This window comes from Astyanax mexicanus, chromosome 15 (assembly GCF_023375975.1).
Source record: "Astyanax mexicanus isolate ESR-SI-001 chromosome 15, AstMex3_surface, whole genome shotgun sequence".
NCBI lineage: Eukaryota > Metazoa > Chordata > Actinopteri > Characiformes > Acestrorhamphidae > Astyanax > Astyanax mexicanus.
The window spans coordinates 24,146,851-24,163,204 of record NC_064422.1 but is presented as its reverse complement, the minus strand read 5'-3'; the positions used below and the strand labels follow the sequence as shown (position 1 = coordinate 24,163,204).

General features: G+C 38.9%; 2 protein-coding genes across 3 annotated transcripts in view; both read right to left on the bottom strand.

Annotated features, from left to right (window-relative positions):
• The window catches only part of mrtfba (myocardin related transcription factor Ba), a 43,378-nt gene extending 37,930 nt beyond the window's left edge, over positions 1 to 5,448 (bottom strand). Inside the window, exons 1-2 of one of the 2 annotated variants that reach the window (XM_049464875.1) lie at positions 5,284 to 5,448; positions 4,976 to 5,149 (exon numbers count right to left, since the gene is read on the bottom strand). The gene's annotated coding sequence lies outside the window, so the exon portion shown is untranslated. The remainder of the gene's footprint in view (positions 1 to 4,975; positions 5,150 to 5,283) is intronic. The other variant, XM_049464876.1, reaches the window with a different exon arrangement.
• Positions 5,449 to 6,783: 1,335 nt separating this feature from the next.
• On the bottom strand, positions 6,784 to 15,900 carry ercc4 (excision repair cross-complementation group 4). Its single transcript, XM_049464880.1, has 11 exons — positions 15,447 to 15,900; positions 13,853 to 14,033; positions 13,454 to 13,649; positions 13,073 to 13,280; positions 11,852 to 12,032; positions 11,635 to 11,757; positions 10,691 to 10,798; positions 9,790 to 10,369; positions 9,098 to 9,190; positions 8,855 to 8,967; positions 6,784 to 8,245 (listed from the first exon to the last, which is right to left on the bottom strand). The coding sequence occupies exons 1-11, from the start codon at positions 15,621 to 15,623 to the stop codon at positions 7,503 to 7,505; spliced, it is 2,703 nt and encodes a 900-aa protein (XP_049320837.1). The 5' UTR covers positions 15,624 to 15,900; the 3' UTR covers positions 6,784 to 7,502.
• Between the last annotated feature and the right edge of the window lie 454 nt (positions 15,901 to 16,354).

Sequence of the window (16,354 nt, the reverse complement as noted above, 5' to 3'; positions counted from 1 at the left end):
ACAGCCTTGTTTTCAACAGTTTATTTGCGTCATTTGGATCATTACATCATTGAGGGTCTTACGCACGAAGATCAAACGCTTCTTTGCTTACTTGACGCTGTTTCAGCAAGTCTAAAATGGGTCATTTCAGATGCTGTAGGTCTTTTCATCATTATATGATTACAGAATTCATGAACAGGCCTGAATCAGCATGAACTTTGATGTCACTGGAGTAGCTCAAGAAAGATATTTTTATATGTTTTTTTTGTGAGAATCATTTCCACATTGTCTACTTAGGCTTTTTCCACAAGAAAACATTGTACAGGGAAAATCAGTACTGGTCTTCAACTGAGCCTGAAGACATATCAGTGGCAGGGTGGAGAGGCTGCAGCTCTGCACAGATGGGAGACAAATATGAGGCATGACTAATCACTCTGCTAATATCAAAGTTCTGAATGATCTGAGCAACCCAGGTCCAGATGGCAAGGCTTTGCCTGCAGTTCTGCAAGAAACAACTACCATGTGTTCATCAAAGGTAAAGTCACAGAGTGGTCCAGCACACTGGAGTGACCCTTTAACGACACAGCCCATGGAAAGTCACCTGTGCCCACCCTTTTAGTGCTACATAAAGAGAAACGCTGATCTCTGCAGAGCTGTGCAGCAGAAAAGACTGAGATTGACCAGACTGATTTAAACAATTGCTTATTAAGTGTATAATTAAAAATAATAAGTGTACTAAATTAAAATAATTCAACTCAGGTGAAATTTGAGGAATCAGAACCGCCTAAAGTATGAAACTGCTATTAGGTAAGATGTATAGGTATATGTGTGCCATTTTAATTGTTACCTTTGTAAATAATCTACTTTACTCATAATAAGTTATTGATTCATACCATGCCTAAAATCATAAAATCACAGACTCATATCATGCCTAAAAAACTACAAAACTGCAACTATTAGGCCTAAAACTCTGTAAAACCACTAAAAGTACAGATTCCTAATATCTTCAACTGATCATTTTTAGTGAGATTCAACTGTTACCAGTTTTCACTCCACACTCTTCATCCATTTGCTTGATTTTCAGCATTATCAGACTAAAATATCTCCAAACAAACAAACAAACCAACAGATAAATGTTATTTATTTACACAATAACTAACCGAAGATGGAGCATGCTTGCTGGTAGTGTCCTGATGCACTTTTACATAAATTCTCTGCAGGTACTTAATTCATCTGAACACACCAAGAATATGAAAATATCTCAGACAGCATTTTATTCAAACCAACTCTGAGGCTGAAGCTGCTGCTAGTGTAAGAGGTGGAACTGGAATCTGGGTCGGTACAGTTTCTTATGCTTTGGTTACAGCAGGTTTATGCGACTGGAATCTGAAACAGTATGTGGACAAGCCATGTCCGTCTAAGATCTGATACTTTAATTACATCAATATCAGACCCAATAGCGACAACAGATTGAATCTGTCACATCTCAAGTGATCATCCAACATCCTGACCTCACTAATTATATTGTTGCTGATCAGTGAATGCAATTAAATAATCCTAACCAAAGTCAACCCAAAGTCACAAACACACTGCACCTACAAGTCATTTTATTTAATTAAATTTTTCTGTGATGTCATAAAAAATGTACTTACCACATTTGTATTTGTATTTTACCAAGAGCAGCTTTAGCTATGCACATTCTTGCAAAAAAGTCATAATGTCAGCCTGGACTACTTATTATATAAAGTAAAAAACAAAACAGTAAATCATAACATCTATCTTAAAGCACAGTAAGAAAAAAAGCCTGTTTGCCTTTCTATTATGAGATTATAAACATGTAACATCAGTTAAGTGGATGCTAATATGACTGATGCTCATATATTATATTAATTACAATAATACCACCAAAAATATATCAGGCAGTAAATATTATTTACATGGAATCATCCGGTAGTGTAAATATTATGTCAGTTATATCAATGCCCAACCCAAGTCTTATCTCATGGCTCTCAAAAACACACAGTAGTCAGGGCAATGAAGGTAAAAGCTCAGAGGTTTGAATGAGGCAGAGATCCTACACTGATGCTAGTCTGATTCAGGCTTAAAATACTTGACACTTAAGCAACAATTTAACGAGTTTAATGAAGCATCTGTAGAGTTTTCACCCGAGAGTACCAGAAGTTTAAGCTAGCAAACAGACATGACACAGATTTTTGCTCATGCTTTTCAAAATCTTGATAAAATTTTAGCAGACAACTCAAAGCATACAAGGAATTTAATTTTACTTGATTTCTTATTGATGCCAACAAGAAATAAAACATATATAATTACTTTAAATGTGATGTATTTGTACTGATTTTTTGCTCTTTAAATATATAGCAGTGGTGGGTTTCACTTAGAAGGGAGACCTTTACAAGAATGTGGGGGAGAAAAGGTCCAAATAATAATAAAAACAAAACTCAAGCCTCAATACTCAGTGGCTCAGTGATTGTGCATGAAACCAAAATGCCAGTCCCAGCCACCAGAAGAGCTACTGGAGCACTAACTGCTAAAAATGCTAATACTAGCCATGCATTGATGGGACCATGGTTTTAACGCTATGGTGGATCGGTGGATCCTTATATACAACGCTGTGATTACAATACAGTATGTCCCCATCCTGCCTCTGTACCATGTGACCTGTGTGATGCAACATTTATGGTACACTGAGTACACTTGAACAGTGGCAGGAGGAGGAGAGACCCTCTGGCACTGAGAGACATAAAGGAGTCCTACTTCTCCACGCCTCACCAGACACCGAATCTCCGAGAGCATAGGTGTACGATTTCACTTACAGTCTTCTAATCAGACCCTCTGACTGACACTGGATCGCTCAGCACTTGTTAAACATGACATGCAGAATGGTGAGTGGCCAAGTGTGTAATCAAAGGCACTGCAATATGAACTCGCACACACCTGGCGCATGACTCACAGACTGCTTGATCTGAACAGAACCAGCCCCTATTCATCCACACAATGGCTTAATCTCACATGCAGAGAGAGAAAGCGAGAGAGAGAGAAAGAGAGAGAGAAAGAGAGTGAGAACGCACAAGAGAGAGAATGAATTGATTGAGCACAGCTACTGTACTAAACAGAGACCCATGACATAGCTGTCTATATGTTTACTCAACATAATCGAGAATGTTGATTAGAAAAATGTGATAACTCAAATGTCAGTGTCGAATATTTTTTTATTTTTAGCGGCAATAAAATACACAAAATGCTGGAGGAAGAAACGCAATGGAGGAGAGGCTAAGGGCTGTTCACTCATATTCAGTGCATACTCAGCTTAGTCTGTCACCATAGGTGCTGTCTAGGGCCATACCATATTATATCATTTGCTATAATACTGGTATAAATAAAAAAAGTTGTTTTTTTTTAATTCATAATGTAATAATAGCTGTATTCCTCCTTAAAAGCAATCTATTTTGTATTTTTTTTCTAGTTATTGTATTCTTCTGCTCTTTACCCCCTTTTCTGGTACATTATTTGCTATATACTATATTGCTACAATATTATTATAATTTTATAAATAATATCAAAGCCCTGGTAAGTTACTCTTGTTCGCTAAAACAACTATTTATTTTAATGAAATGTTCCTGAAATTAATAATATATTTAACTCTGTTCTGTCACATGGCTAGTAAAAATATTGTGATATTTTGAGGGCCACCACCAGTGCTGTCACACAAATACATTGCTAAAAGAGCCCACAAATAAACATCTACTGGGCAAATAAAATGTTACTTAAATCCCATGTTTAGCTGTTTTTATATTTTCTCCCCAGTTTACAAGGCCACTTATGATGGCCCAACACAATGAGGGTGAAGACTGGCACACACCTCCTTCGATACATGTAAAGACAGCCACTGCATCTTTTTAAACTTTAAAAAGAAAAATTGAAGAGTAGAATCACAGTGCATGTCTGTAGCACTCCAACTCATAACACTTCATTTTCCAAAACAGAATTTTTTTGTGTGGTCTGCCACGAATTGGCTTGAAAAATATCTGGCCCACTTTACAACTTCGAGATCTCTGCACCTTAATACTGCACAGAGGATTCTATTTTGGGTTATATATTCTCTTTTTAAACAGTAATACAGAATTCTTTCATTATTTTTTACTATGATGACATGTATTAATATTACAAATAAAGATGATTAATGTTTTAACTGTCAGATTATCTTCATAGCTCATTATTGTAATGTGTTATGGGGACTTGTTATGGTATGTTACGAAAGAGACTAGTTAGCTAATCAAGATTCAAAATAATTAGTTGCAGTCCTAGAAATGGGGCCCTCAGTGTCAGTGACGGGATCCACGGGGGTTAAACACTGGCCACATCTGGGTTGTACTTATGGCCAAAACAGGATCCATGTGAGTTTAAGGTGGACTGTAACAAATGGGCCCTGTTTGGGAAGCCCAACTGGGATCCAGTAACAGCCCATGCTCACCTCGCTGGCACCCATCCAAATAGACACCTACGTGAGACACACATTAAAATGTTGGCTGAGTAGCTAAGCTGGTTAGCTCTCTTCCTCCTTCCTTCCTAGATATTGTTACAAAGCTGAAGCTGAGAGCTTATTTTAATTTCCCGTTCCACCTTAAAAACTACAGCAGTTCGATAAGGGCGTCCGTGCAGCATTACAGTGTGTAATACTGCAACATTTAAGGTGGAACGGAAAAAATCAAATATGTGGCAGACGAATAAAAACTGCTCACTGCGGAAGCGTAATAAAATATTATTATATACTTATGAAGCTACATTTAAACAGGTAACTTACTAACTTAGCTAACTTACCTAACAGCTGGTTTAACTAACCAAAGTAGAACATGCAGAAGTTTAGGAACCGACTGGACAGCTCATAAAACATCAAATAAATTAAAGCTAAGTTAAAGTCCAGCTGTAGAGTCCACTCCACACTGACTAGCTAGCTAACCAAACTAGCTTAACATACCTGTCAACAGTGTGACCTTAAATCAGGAGTCGTTGTTTCAGCTCCTGGAGATCCTGTGTTTCTGACATTTCCTCAGTAAGACAGACCAGGTGAAGACACAGCGAGCATGGCCTGTGTTTATGAATCTCCAGCAGTGAGTGATGAGTGGTGGGAGTGAGCAGATAGGCTGGCCTGCTACAGTAAGAGAGAGCAGAGACTGAAAATGAAACACTGCTGGTCTGGCTGTCTAATCTAACCAAGCTAACAACCACAACAACACCAACACCAGCTCCAGATCCAGCTCCAGCGGGTCCGGCCGCTCCTCTTACCCTTATCTTCAGCAGTGTCGCCTAGGCTCCCGCCGTGTCCTGAGTTTTAATCCTCCATAGCTGTCAGCCATGTATGAGCCTCGGTCTGTGGATAAACTGAGAGCTGGTGTTTTTCTGCTGCACTGAAGTTTTTTTGTGGAAATAAGATGGCCGCTGCAGGACTGGTCGTCTGAACTCAGTGACGCAATCAGAGGTCTGGTGCTGTAGCTCGGCGCTCCGCCGATAGGGGGCGACAACGGAGACACTGTATTAACCATAGACTTTATACTTATATACAGTTCTTATTATAAACAGTCTATGGAATTAACCAACACTTATATTAAACCAATTACTGTCATTTTATTAAACATTAATACTGAAAAATATTGCTTTTGTATTTCATGACCAGTAAAATTACTTTTTAAGAGAATAACTTCTTTTTTAATTAGTGGAAATACAAAATCACACAAAAAGTGAGTATTATATGTCATTTTGTCTGAGTGGACCAGTGAGTTTTTTGCTTTCTCTGTCACATGATATACTGTTTAGTAGCTCCTCCATTTTCACTCATTGTTATGTTCTACATGGATCTATGTGACGAAACTCAGAGATGTGCATCCGGATGGGACTAAAATTACCGGAGGACCACAGAGTTCAGCGAAAAACAGTAGGTAATTCAGCCAATTTTCTCTGAGGATGTCTGGGATGTTGTTCCGGACGGGATTAAAAATCAGAAGACCCCCCCCCCCCATAAAAAAGAAACTAATACAGTCAGAGAGTGTATTGAATGCATGCCCCTACCTTATACTCTAACACCTGGTCCCAGTCTGAATTCACTCCCTACTCGATGTTTATTGTTCTATGTGTTGTGTCAGCCATTTTGTAGTGATATCTGAAATTTCGATGCACAATGTAATGTGGTTGCTGGCAGGGCAACGCAAATCCAACGCAAAAGACGGTGGCTGAGATTGAAGCCACAAATTCTGCCTACAACCATAAGTAAAATAAAATTTTAAGGACAAGTATGTTTAGCCGCCAAATTTTAGGGATGTATTTAATACAAAAATGCCTTTTCTTTTTCTGTTTTCCTCTTGTATTTAGTTTGGTAGCTATTAAATCAAGTGAAATATTCTGCTATTTATTGCGCTAACTACACAGATAGCTAATGAATGGGCTGCACAGTGTTTTTAAGCATTTTACAACTGAATACCATGTGCCAAAGTAATTTGTTGGATAGCTAGCCAAATTATAAAAAAATACATTTATCTAAAGGAACCAGCAGCAAGTACAGGTTTTAAAAGTGTTAATGTTGATCAAATATGTACACATCTAGAAGCCTAACTACAATTAAAAATCAGTGCTATGTGCAAAAGTCAAACTGGACTATGATTTATTTCAAAATTCCTTTAATTTATCTAAAAAAATATTTAAATTAATTTAATTTTTATTTCATTTCCCCCTCAAACATTTTATAACAAAATCATTTAATACACAAATGTACAATGACAATTCATGGAAACATTAAAAAAAGCACATTTATGAAAACAATATTAGATTCATACTTAATTTAAAGGAGAAATATGGTGTAAAATGGTGTATTGAAACATTATATCATGTACAAACTTTGTTGAATAACCCACCTCCATTCACCCCCAGCATTCCAAAATACAGCGCTTTCAGCAGGTGCTTCCAACAGGCTTACAATGCTAGTGATAGAGGCATAGCATTACCCATGCTGAGAAATCACTATTTTTACACCTTTAACAAGCTCACACTTCAGTGGTAGAATTCTAAGGGCCCTGACATTAAAAAAGTGGCACTGAGAACTTTGAAAGTGCACAAGTACTTTATTAAATAAGACTGTTTATACACACACACACAGTACCTTGAGATGATTCTTCTGCTCTCCTATCTTAAAATGAATAGATCGCAAAATTAATTGTATTGTACCAATGAAGTGTGGAGCTACTTTGAGCTTGTTAATGGTGTAAAAATAGTGATTTCTTTGCATATACAATGCTATGTCCCTATCACTAGCATTGTAAGCCTGTTGGGAGCCCCAGCTAAAAGTGCTGTATTGCAGAATGCTAGAGGGTGGATGAAGGTGGGCTATTCAATAAAAGTTCATACTCGTTATTACATTTCACAATAATCCAAGTCCTCTTCAGTTCTCCTCTAAGGCACAATTCATGTATGAAGGCCTGACACAGGTTTTAGATTACATGACTGTCCTCGTTTTGTCACTTTGAAGTGTTCTTGTTCTTCTGAACTGAAGCTACATCCATGGTGTTGTGTAAGAACTCGTACAGTTGCCTGGCATTGCTGCTGCTGCCCAGAATGTCAGTAAGCTTCTCCTGGCTCAGAGTGAGCAGCTCAGCCAGGCTGGCTGCGTGTTTGATGAGCCCCCTGAAGTTTTTGACATTGACTCCGGGCATGCGCAGCAGCAGGTCATAAGGCCCGGGGTTGTAAAGATCAGCAGATTCCTCCACCGTGTCCGACTCTGCTGTGATGGCCTGGGCGACTTCGGCGTCTGGTTCAGGACGGCCACGCTTCAGCTCCTGAAAGAGCTCCGCAGTGGCGTGCGGGGAGGGACACCACAGCAGTCTGAGGCGGGGGAAATGCAGGGTGAGGAGGGTCAGTTTGGAGGTGATGTCATTGGCTGAAATCTCCTGCCGCAGGTCGCTGCGAGCTACCAGAGAGAAAGGCTTGGCCGGATCAAACTCGATGAGTAGCACGGGTCTGCGGTAGTAGCGGTTCATTGAGAGGCACTGAGTGTACAGGCGACCGCTCTGCAGCGAGCCAATCAGGTCGCTCACACTTTTTCTTTCCACGCAGATCTCAGATGTTAGGATGTAATCACCCACCTCCAGCGTTACGGGCTCGATATCCAGCCCTCGCCGGTGCAGCAGTGACGGGAGCTCGCTGCGGAACTCCCTCATATCAACGATAACTCGAGACGGCTCCTTCACCACCTCCTGTCCACCTGTGGAGAACAAGTCAATGAGTGTGTTATTCTCTTACTCCTAAGACTCCAAAAATGACCAAAGGCCTAGAATTAATACTAAATCAATACTGAAAGCTCTATAAATCTACACTAATAAGTCAATTAAACACACCCAAGACATCACAAACACTTGGAAGCTCCTTATTTCTCCAAATTATTTTTAAAACCACACATGAAAACATATAAATGCAGTTTCCCCTTATAAATCACAACCTTATTCAAAATACGCGAGGGTGAACTATCCTCCGGTTCTGTCTTCGTACCACCCACATTTACCCATTAGTTGTCCATGCAAATATTTATTTATTTATCTCCCTTAACAAAACAAAAAATAATTATATACACAATGCTCTAAGACACTGGTTCCCAATCAATTTTCAATAATGGAGGGAAAATAATGGAATGTATTTCCCTGCTCCTAAAACACCTGATCCTACTAATCAGCTCATTAACAGCCCATTATTAAGTTAGTAAGTGAGTGTGTTAAAAAGGGAAAGAACTAAAATGTGACGGTGCCCCCCAGGACAAAAGCTAAGCAACACTGGTCTAAAGGTAAACATTGATCACTTGATGAAAATGATGAATTACCTGCTTTGCGAGTGTTGGTGGTAGCATTAGCAGGTTCTGGGTTGCGGACCAGGTCCAGGTTTGTGTCCTCTCTGCCTTCTCTTTCCTCTGGAACCACCATTGTGGCCTTTTCCCTGGATACAAATTACAGCAAAGATAAAAGATAACACATGAGAAGAGAACTGAAATCATATTACATATCAATAAACACTAAGTTAGTGAATCTTAAATTTAGAATGAAACTCAACAGAAAAGTATACAGACCTTATCAGATGTTCGAATGCTTGTTTCTCTTTACACAGGGCTGTCAGATACTTCTGCTCTTCTGTTGAGCCACCATAGATGAGAAAATACACCCTGTATGAAAACAGTGTATAAAAATTGTTGCTGGAATTAAGGGAAGAAAGATTTTTATTTAAGTCCCACCTCTTTTGTCCACTCTAAATTATCCGACAAAGATGTCAGAAAAAAAGTTTTTTTTTATGTTAATTTTGAGCACAGAACAAAATTAGTATTATTCACAAAAACATTAAAAGTTACTACAACTGAAATGACAAGATTTTATATTATGAGAGGCATCTACACCTAATGCTTTCAGTAATTAATTTAAATAGAAGAATATGTAGCTTTAAATATACAGTTTTCCAAATTAAATGCTCCTGACATCAATGATATTGCTGAACCTGTTGTTTTCGCATTATTCACTGCGTTCAGCTCTACTGATTTTTGAATGTTTTTATACCCAACTGTATTCACAATAGTAATATCAACACAACTAGCTAGCTGCTTTGTTTAGGTACACAGTTATTTGATCAGAGCATCATATTTTGTCAATATCAAGGGAAAAAAATGCAGATTTTCTTTATTAAGAAGTTTGGATCGTTCCTCTTAGTTTGACATATTGTAAAACACTGACACCCACAGGCTGAAAAGCACTGGTGTAAAGAATTTGGTACCTGAGAGGTTTTCCTGGCCTGCTGGCTTTGTAAACCTCCAGCTGGCGCACAAAGCTGAGCTCAGCATCATACAGCACCACAAACATGGGCTCCACTTCCTGCAGCACTCGTGTCAGACTGTACGGGTCAGTGCACCCTTTCAGTGGATGAATAACGGTCAAGGGCTCCTTCAGAATGCCGTAGTAGAAATCTGAGGAAAGATTCAGAAGTATTTCTTCTTCCTCTTCTGCCTCTTCCTCCTCCATGTCTTCAGGTCCTCCCTCATCCCCACTGCTGCCCATCTGTTCCATTTCACCGTCTTTTTCATGCCCCACCATTTGCGTGAGGGTCAGGGACGCTCTCTGTTTCTTTGCTTTGGGTTTGGCAGGTTTGGCTTTCGGCTTTTTGCCTTTAGAGGATTTCCCAGCATCCTTCCTGGACCAGCCGCTACCTGTTTTAGCTTTATCTAGTGCTGGTGGAGGCTCATCTTTCCCAATTGTGCGAAAGTAAAGACGACTGAGTAGAGCGTCTGCTCCACTCTGAATATACTCCTTTAGCTGAGCACACGTCCGGTCATCACTAGCACATATCAGCACACGACCTTGACAACACACAAAGAGTGAAAGAGATAATGTGGTATGGTGTAGCATAGTGGGCAACATCATAATATTTCATTGCATCGTGGTAAATTTACTTATTGTATTAACAATATTTTTAAGCACATCAAGGATCTCACCAGTACTTAAAAGAACACTGACCTAACTGTACAACTGTACAATTGCAAAGAGAATTAGTCCTGATTAATTAGAACGTTGAAAAATTGAGATAATTGTATATCGTGAAAATGTCTTAAAAATCTGTTATACAATATTTTTACCGTAGTGCCCAGCTATAGTTGTACAGTTGTAGTTGTAGGCCTTACCTGGTTCATGTTCAGAGCTGCTGTTTTCCTTCTCGATTTCTTGGAGAACTTCTGTCAAAGCTTCCCACTTTGGGTTTTTCTCCAGCACAAGCTCTCTTTTCAAAGGGGCTACACACAAATACACACAATTAGATTTTATATCAGACAACCAATATTTTTATTTTATTACAGATAAATAAATCTGGGTATCACCAGTGATTTCAGAATTTTATTTCGATTCACAAGGTATTATTTTGATTTGATTCAGTATTCCAGTTACAATAAAAGGTTTTTGCAAAACAAGAAAATACAAAGAAGCCTAGTTTTACAAGACCACTACTGACCTCATAAAATTTCAACAAATTGAATTTAGTTTACCATTAAAACAAACCTGTTGGGGTTATACCCATCCTATGGGTGTGGTGGTGTGTATACTACTATTTGTAGTATTTCTCAAGCTAACAAAGAATTTATTAAAAAGGCGCTGTAGCATAAAATTATGTCTATTTATGTTTCATGTATCAGAGCCCTGATGAGCATGGCTTGCAAGTAAGGCAGGGGTAGGGATGCTAAGCGAGGCCAACAAGTGGCGCAACTGAGATACTAATGCCCTTAGAGTGATGCTAACACTGTGGTAGTGATGCTAAAACCATAGTAGATGCTAACACCATAGTAGAGCTGCTGGGTAAGGCTGGGTAACTCCAGAATAGCAATGCTAATTTAAGAGTAGCTCTGCTGAGCAAGAGATGCATAGAGACAGTAGAGATGCTAAAGGCACAGTAGTGATGCTAATAAGTGTGCTGCTAATGAAAGATGATCTGTGGTATATATTAATCTATAGCAAATTTAAATGAAGATAAATGTGAAGCAAAAATGTAGCCATCATGTATCATGCATCTTTTAAAGAGACAAATTATAAACATCGCCCGAACCCTTCTACTGTAACAGTGGTTGAAACAACATACCGGAGGCACTTGTTTTCTGGTCCACTTCACCCACTTTAAGCTTCTTTTTTGACTCCGGAATGCGATACACGCGGCTGCGGGCATTCACAAACATAGAAGTGCTCGAGTCCAGGAACAGCCACCCTGTAGACATGGAGAAGAAAGCATACAAGAGCTCCACAAGATTTTTTTTATTAGGATAAAGAACTAAATATCACAGCTACTCAGTCAACCGTACCTGAGTTACTGCCAAAGTTCTTCTGGCTGGAGCGCAGGGACTCGAGCAGGTTGAGGAATGTGACACAGTCGTATTGGGTGAGGTAGAGCAGCAGGGTGCGTAGAATCTTCAGATCCTGCACCAGAGATTTGGTCTTAACCCCCAGCTGATGCCACAGGGGGTCAAGGTAATGCCGAATCGTCTGTTGAAGCAAAAATAATCAACTATTCGTCAGGTAATCCACGTGAATTGGTTCAGTCTGCTAATCCTGATCATATTTTTAAACCAAAAAAGAAATAAGAAATGTAAAAAATATAATATATAATAAAATAAATTAAAAAACTATATTAGTGTTAAAGGTGCAGGGACACAAAGAATTACACGAACAAAGAAAAATGAAAGACCAAGCACTGCTACGAAGGTAAACTTCTACAAAAATGTTGTACAATTATACAAGGCTCTTTAAATTCCTAACATACAATAATGACAGAAAGAAATCATGTAATCTGGTGTGATATTTGTGATTCACTCTCAGCTGTTTAAAGCACGTCACCACACATAAATGTGTAATGCACTAAAATGGTTCACTTGGTTTTCAATGACAACAACAGCTTTTTTTTGTGGAATGGAGAAAAAAAAAACTTTTTTTAATTTAAAAAAGCGCTGCTGTGTTTAGGCACAAAACACTGCTGTGTTCTGCACATCATTACTAATTGTAACTTCATTGTGTTCTATCGAAATAAAAAACTAAAGTCCTCATATGTGGACATCACTCTTCTCAGAAACATCATATAAAAAGATAATTATTTGATTTTACACTAATTAAGTGCCAATTATCCCAAATAACAAAGAGAAATAATAAAATGCACACCATGAAAGAGTTCAGGTCTTAGGAGGTTAAAGAATTTTTTTACTTTTTTTGCCTTTTAGTAAGCGGGTCATGCATTATTCTCTTACACATTCACAATAACAACAAAACCTTCACCTTTTGTATGCCGAGTGCAAGACTACAGAGCTCCTTTCATGGATGCAATGTGTGCTGTGTGTTTCTTTCACTCCACTTTTACAATTTTGTCTTTTGTTCAGGTCATGAACAACTGTATCAATATCTGTATTTTTCATTGCCCAGGTAAGCAAATTACTGTACATGGACAACATTACAGGCTGCTGACTGTTTTTTCATAAGTGAGATTATATTTAATTGGTCACTTTGTAGGCAAATGTGTAGGGAATTTTTCTCACTTTTTCAAAGGCATTGCCAAGCGTGTTCTCAAGAGAGAGGTCCTCCGCCTCCAGTGTTGGATTGTAGCGCTTGAGCTCTTTCAGGCAGGCATTCATTATATCCAGAATGGAGCTCTGGATGGTCCTCATAGCTGGAGTCAGAGACACGTGCAGCTCCACCACATCAGGCTTGTGTCTTTCCAGCACCGTGTTCACAGAGGCCTGGAACCTGAGTAAAAACAAACAGGTAAAACTCAAAATACAAAATAAAAAGACATAATGTATGAAATGATGTACTATATGCATAGACCATTCAATAAAAAAAAAACAAAAAAAAAAAACACAGTTAAAGTGGATTTAAACAGCTAATTTAAATTGATGCATTGGTATTTCTGCTTCTACCTGGGCCAGAGAAAGAGTTTCTTCACAAAAAGGTTCCTCATAACTCGCTCAACTTGACAAAAGCCGGTGGAGAAAGCTGTGGCCTTGTCAGTGAAAGCCTTGATGAAGCCAGTCTTGTTCTTTTGCCGGTACAGTCTGAGAATGAAGGCCTCTTGGCAGGACTCAATGATCTTATGAGCACGGTAGACCAGAATTCCTGCAGACATAAAAACATATGAACAATACAAACCAAATTAACAGTCACATTCACATAACATTAACCACCCCTTATATGTAGTTATATGGAAAGGGAAGTACGGTATGTGGTAGGGTGCACATCCATACATAAGGGAAACTTTTTTTAACTTTAAAACAAGGCTACTCTGCTGCTTATATTCATGATCAGTACTGTGCAGATACCTGAGATGAGGTGTGCAGGGATCTTGTCAGTGAGGAAGTCGACAACCAAGATGCGGCTGGTGACGAACAGGACACCTCCCTGAGTGTAGACATTGTAGCGCTCACTGCTCTGAACGTCACTGGTCACGGTCTGGGGAAGATGACTCACTCCTTCTGCTCTCAACTGCTCTGTGAAGTATTCCTGCAACATATACAATTCATTGAAACACATTGATTAATTTATTAAATAGATAATTTATGTAAATAGATTATATGTCCAGAAATTGTATAACAATACATTTCTTAAGCTTGGTGGAAACAATATATTTTCCATATCAATATGAAAAGTATAAAAGCCACTATCAGTGATGTATGTAAACACGCACTGTTCAGAGCTGTAGCTTCTAATGGCCACAATTTAATGAACTCAGTCCCATGCCTTAATAAGTCATGGCCACGTCTTATTTATCTTGTTTCCATTATCTAATTATCTGTTACTTATGTATAAGGATCTCGTTCCCACGCTTTAATAAGTCGTGGCTACACCTTAGGATCTCATTCACACGCCTTAATAAGTCATAGCCACTCATTATTTTATTTAATTAGGACTCCGTTCCAATGCATTAGGGCCTCATTCCCACGCCTTAATTATCTTGTTCCCACATCTTAAGTAGCCATCTTTAATAAACCATGGCCATGCCTTAATTATCTCGCTCCCACACATTAGGACCTGGCTCCTACGCCTTAATTATCTTGTTACTACGCATTAGGTTCTCGTTCTTGCACTTTAATAAGTTGTGGCCATGCCTGAGGATCCCGTTACCAAATCTTAATTATCTCATTCCAACACATTATGTTCTCGTTCCCACGCTATAATAAGTCATGACCATGCCTTAATAAGTTGTGGCCACAAATTATTATTATTATTATTTTTTATCGCAATGTCACCTTAGGGGCTCAGTTCCAACGCATTAGGGCCTTGTTTCCAAGCCTTTCTTATCTCGTTCCCACTCCTTAATAGGTTGTGGCGATGCATTAATTGTCTTGTTTCCACACATTAGGATCTCGTTCCCACGCCTTAATTTTCTTGTGACCATGGCCATGTCTTAATTATCTTGTTTCAACACATTAGATTCTCATTCCCATGTCTTAATAAATCATGGCCACTCATTATTTTATTTTTTTTGTTTAGCACAATGTCACCTTAGGGGGTCTGTTCTAACGCATTAGGGCCTCGTTCCCACGCCTTAATTATCTAGTTCCCACGCATTAGGTTCTCGCTCCCACTCTTTAATAAGTCGTGGCTATGCCTTAATTATCTCGTTCCTATGCCTTAATTATCTTTTTTACCACGCATTAGGTTCTCATTCCAACTGTTTAATAAATTGTGGCCATGCCTCAGGATCTCGTTCCCACATCTTTATAATCTTGTTCCAACGCATTAGTTTTTAATTCCCACACTTTAATAAGTTATGGCCACCCCTTAACAAGTCATGGCCACGCATTATTTTATTTTTTAACACGATGCCCCCTCAGGAGCTCCATAGTAAACCGTGTAGTTACAGGACTGCAGTGCACTGTAGGCTGTGTCAGTAAGTAAGTAACGTTTACTCACCTGTTCAGGAATCGTGGTGTTGAGCAGCAGGACTAGACTCCCCTCCTCAGAGTAAACCTTCATAAACTGCAACAGAATCCGGTCAATCCCCAGACCTTCAGCACAAACCAGCAGCCCGTCCGAGCTGAACAGACTCAGAAACATCTCAGTCTCATACTCCAGCAGAGACCCCGCCATCTCTCCCTCTCTCTCTCAGACTGCTGCACACCTTCAACAAACTCCACTCACATCCACATAATAGCGTTTACTGCGATAAACTCACTCATAACACACATTTATAAACATACAGACCCTCCACAAAACAATAACTCACTCGTAAACACTACAGACACACTCAACACAGTAAACACAGCAGACCGGTGTGTGCTGTCGAGTTTTGCTACCCATCGATATCTAGCTTTAAGACACTGCGCATGCGCCGACCAACATTTTTTTATGTATATGTTTTCATGTTTTTCATTATAAATCCTTATTTTTATTGGGAGCATTAAATAACCTGCTTGCATGTTTAAAAACGCTGTAAATAACCGTTAAAAATAATAAACTATAAAACTATTTTAAAAAAGTTTTTAATCACGTATTACTTTCACTTTTTAAACTGTACCTGATACAGTTATTTAGCCTATCCACATATCCTACCTAGGCTTCTGCTGAGAATATTTTCTAATAAAGTTTCTAATATGGTGCTTTTTTGGTATTTTTAACTTTTTAAAAATGAAATACTACAAGGGTAGCGCGGTTTGACAAGGGAGCACAACTCGACAGAACACCCCGGTTAGAAACCGCGGCATTCAGAAAATCTCTACTACAGAGAGGAGAGTACCCACTTAAGAGCTCCTGTGGGTTTAATTTGGCCACCAGGCGGCGCTCCCGAGGGTGTCCAAAATGAATGGGTCTAAATTGAGAAA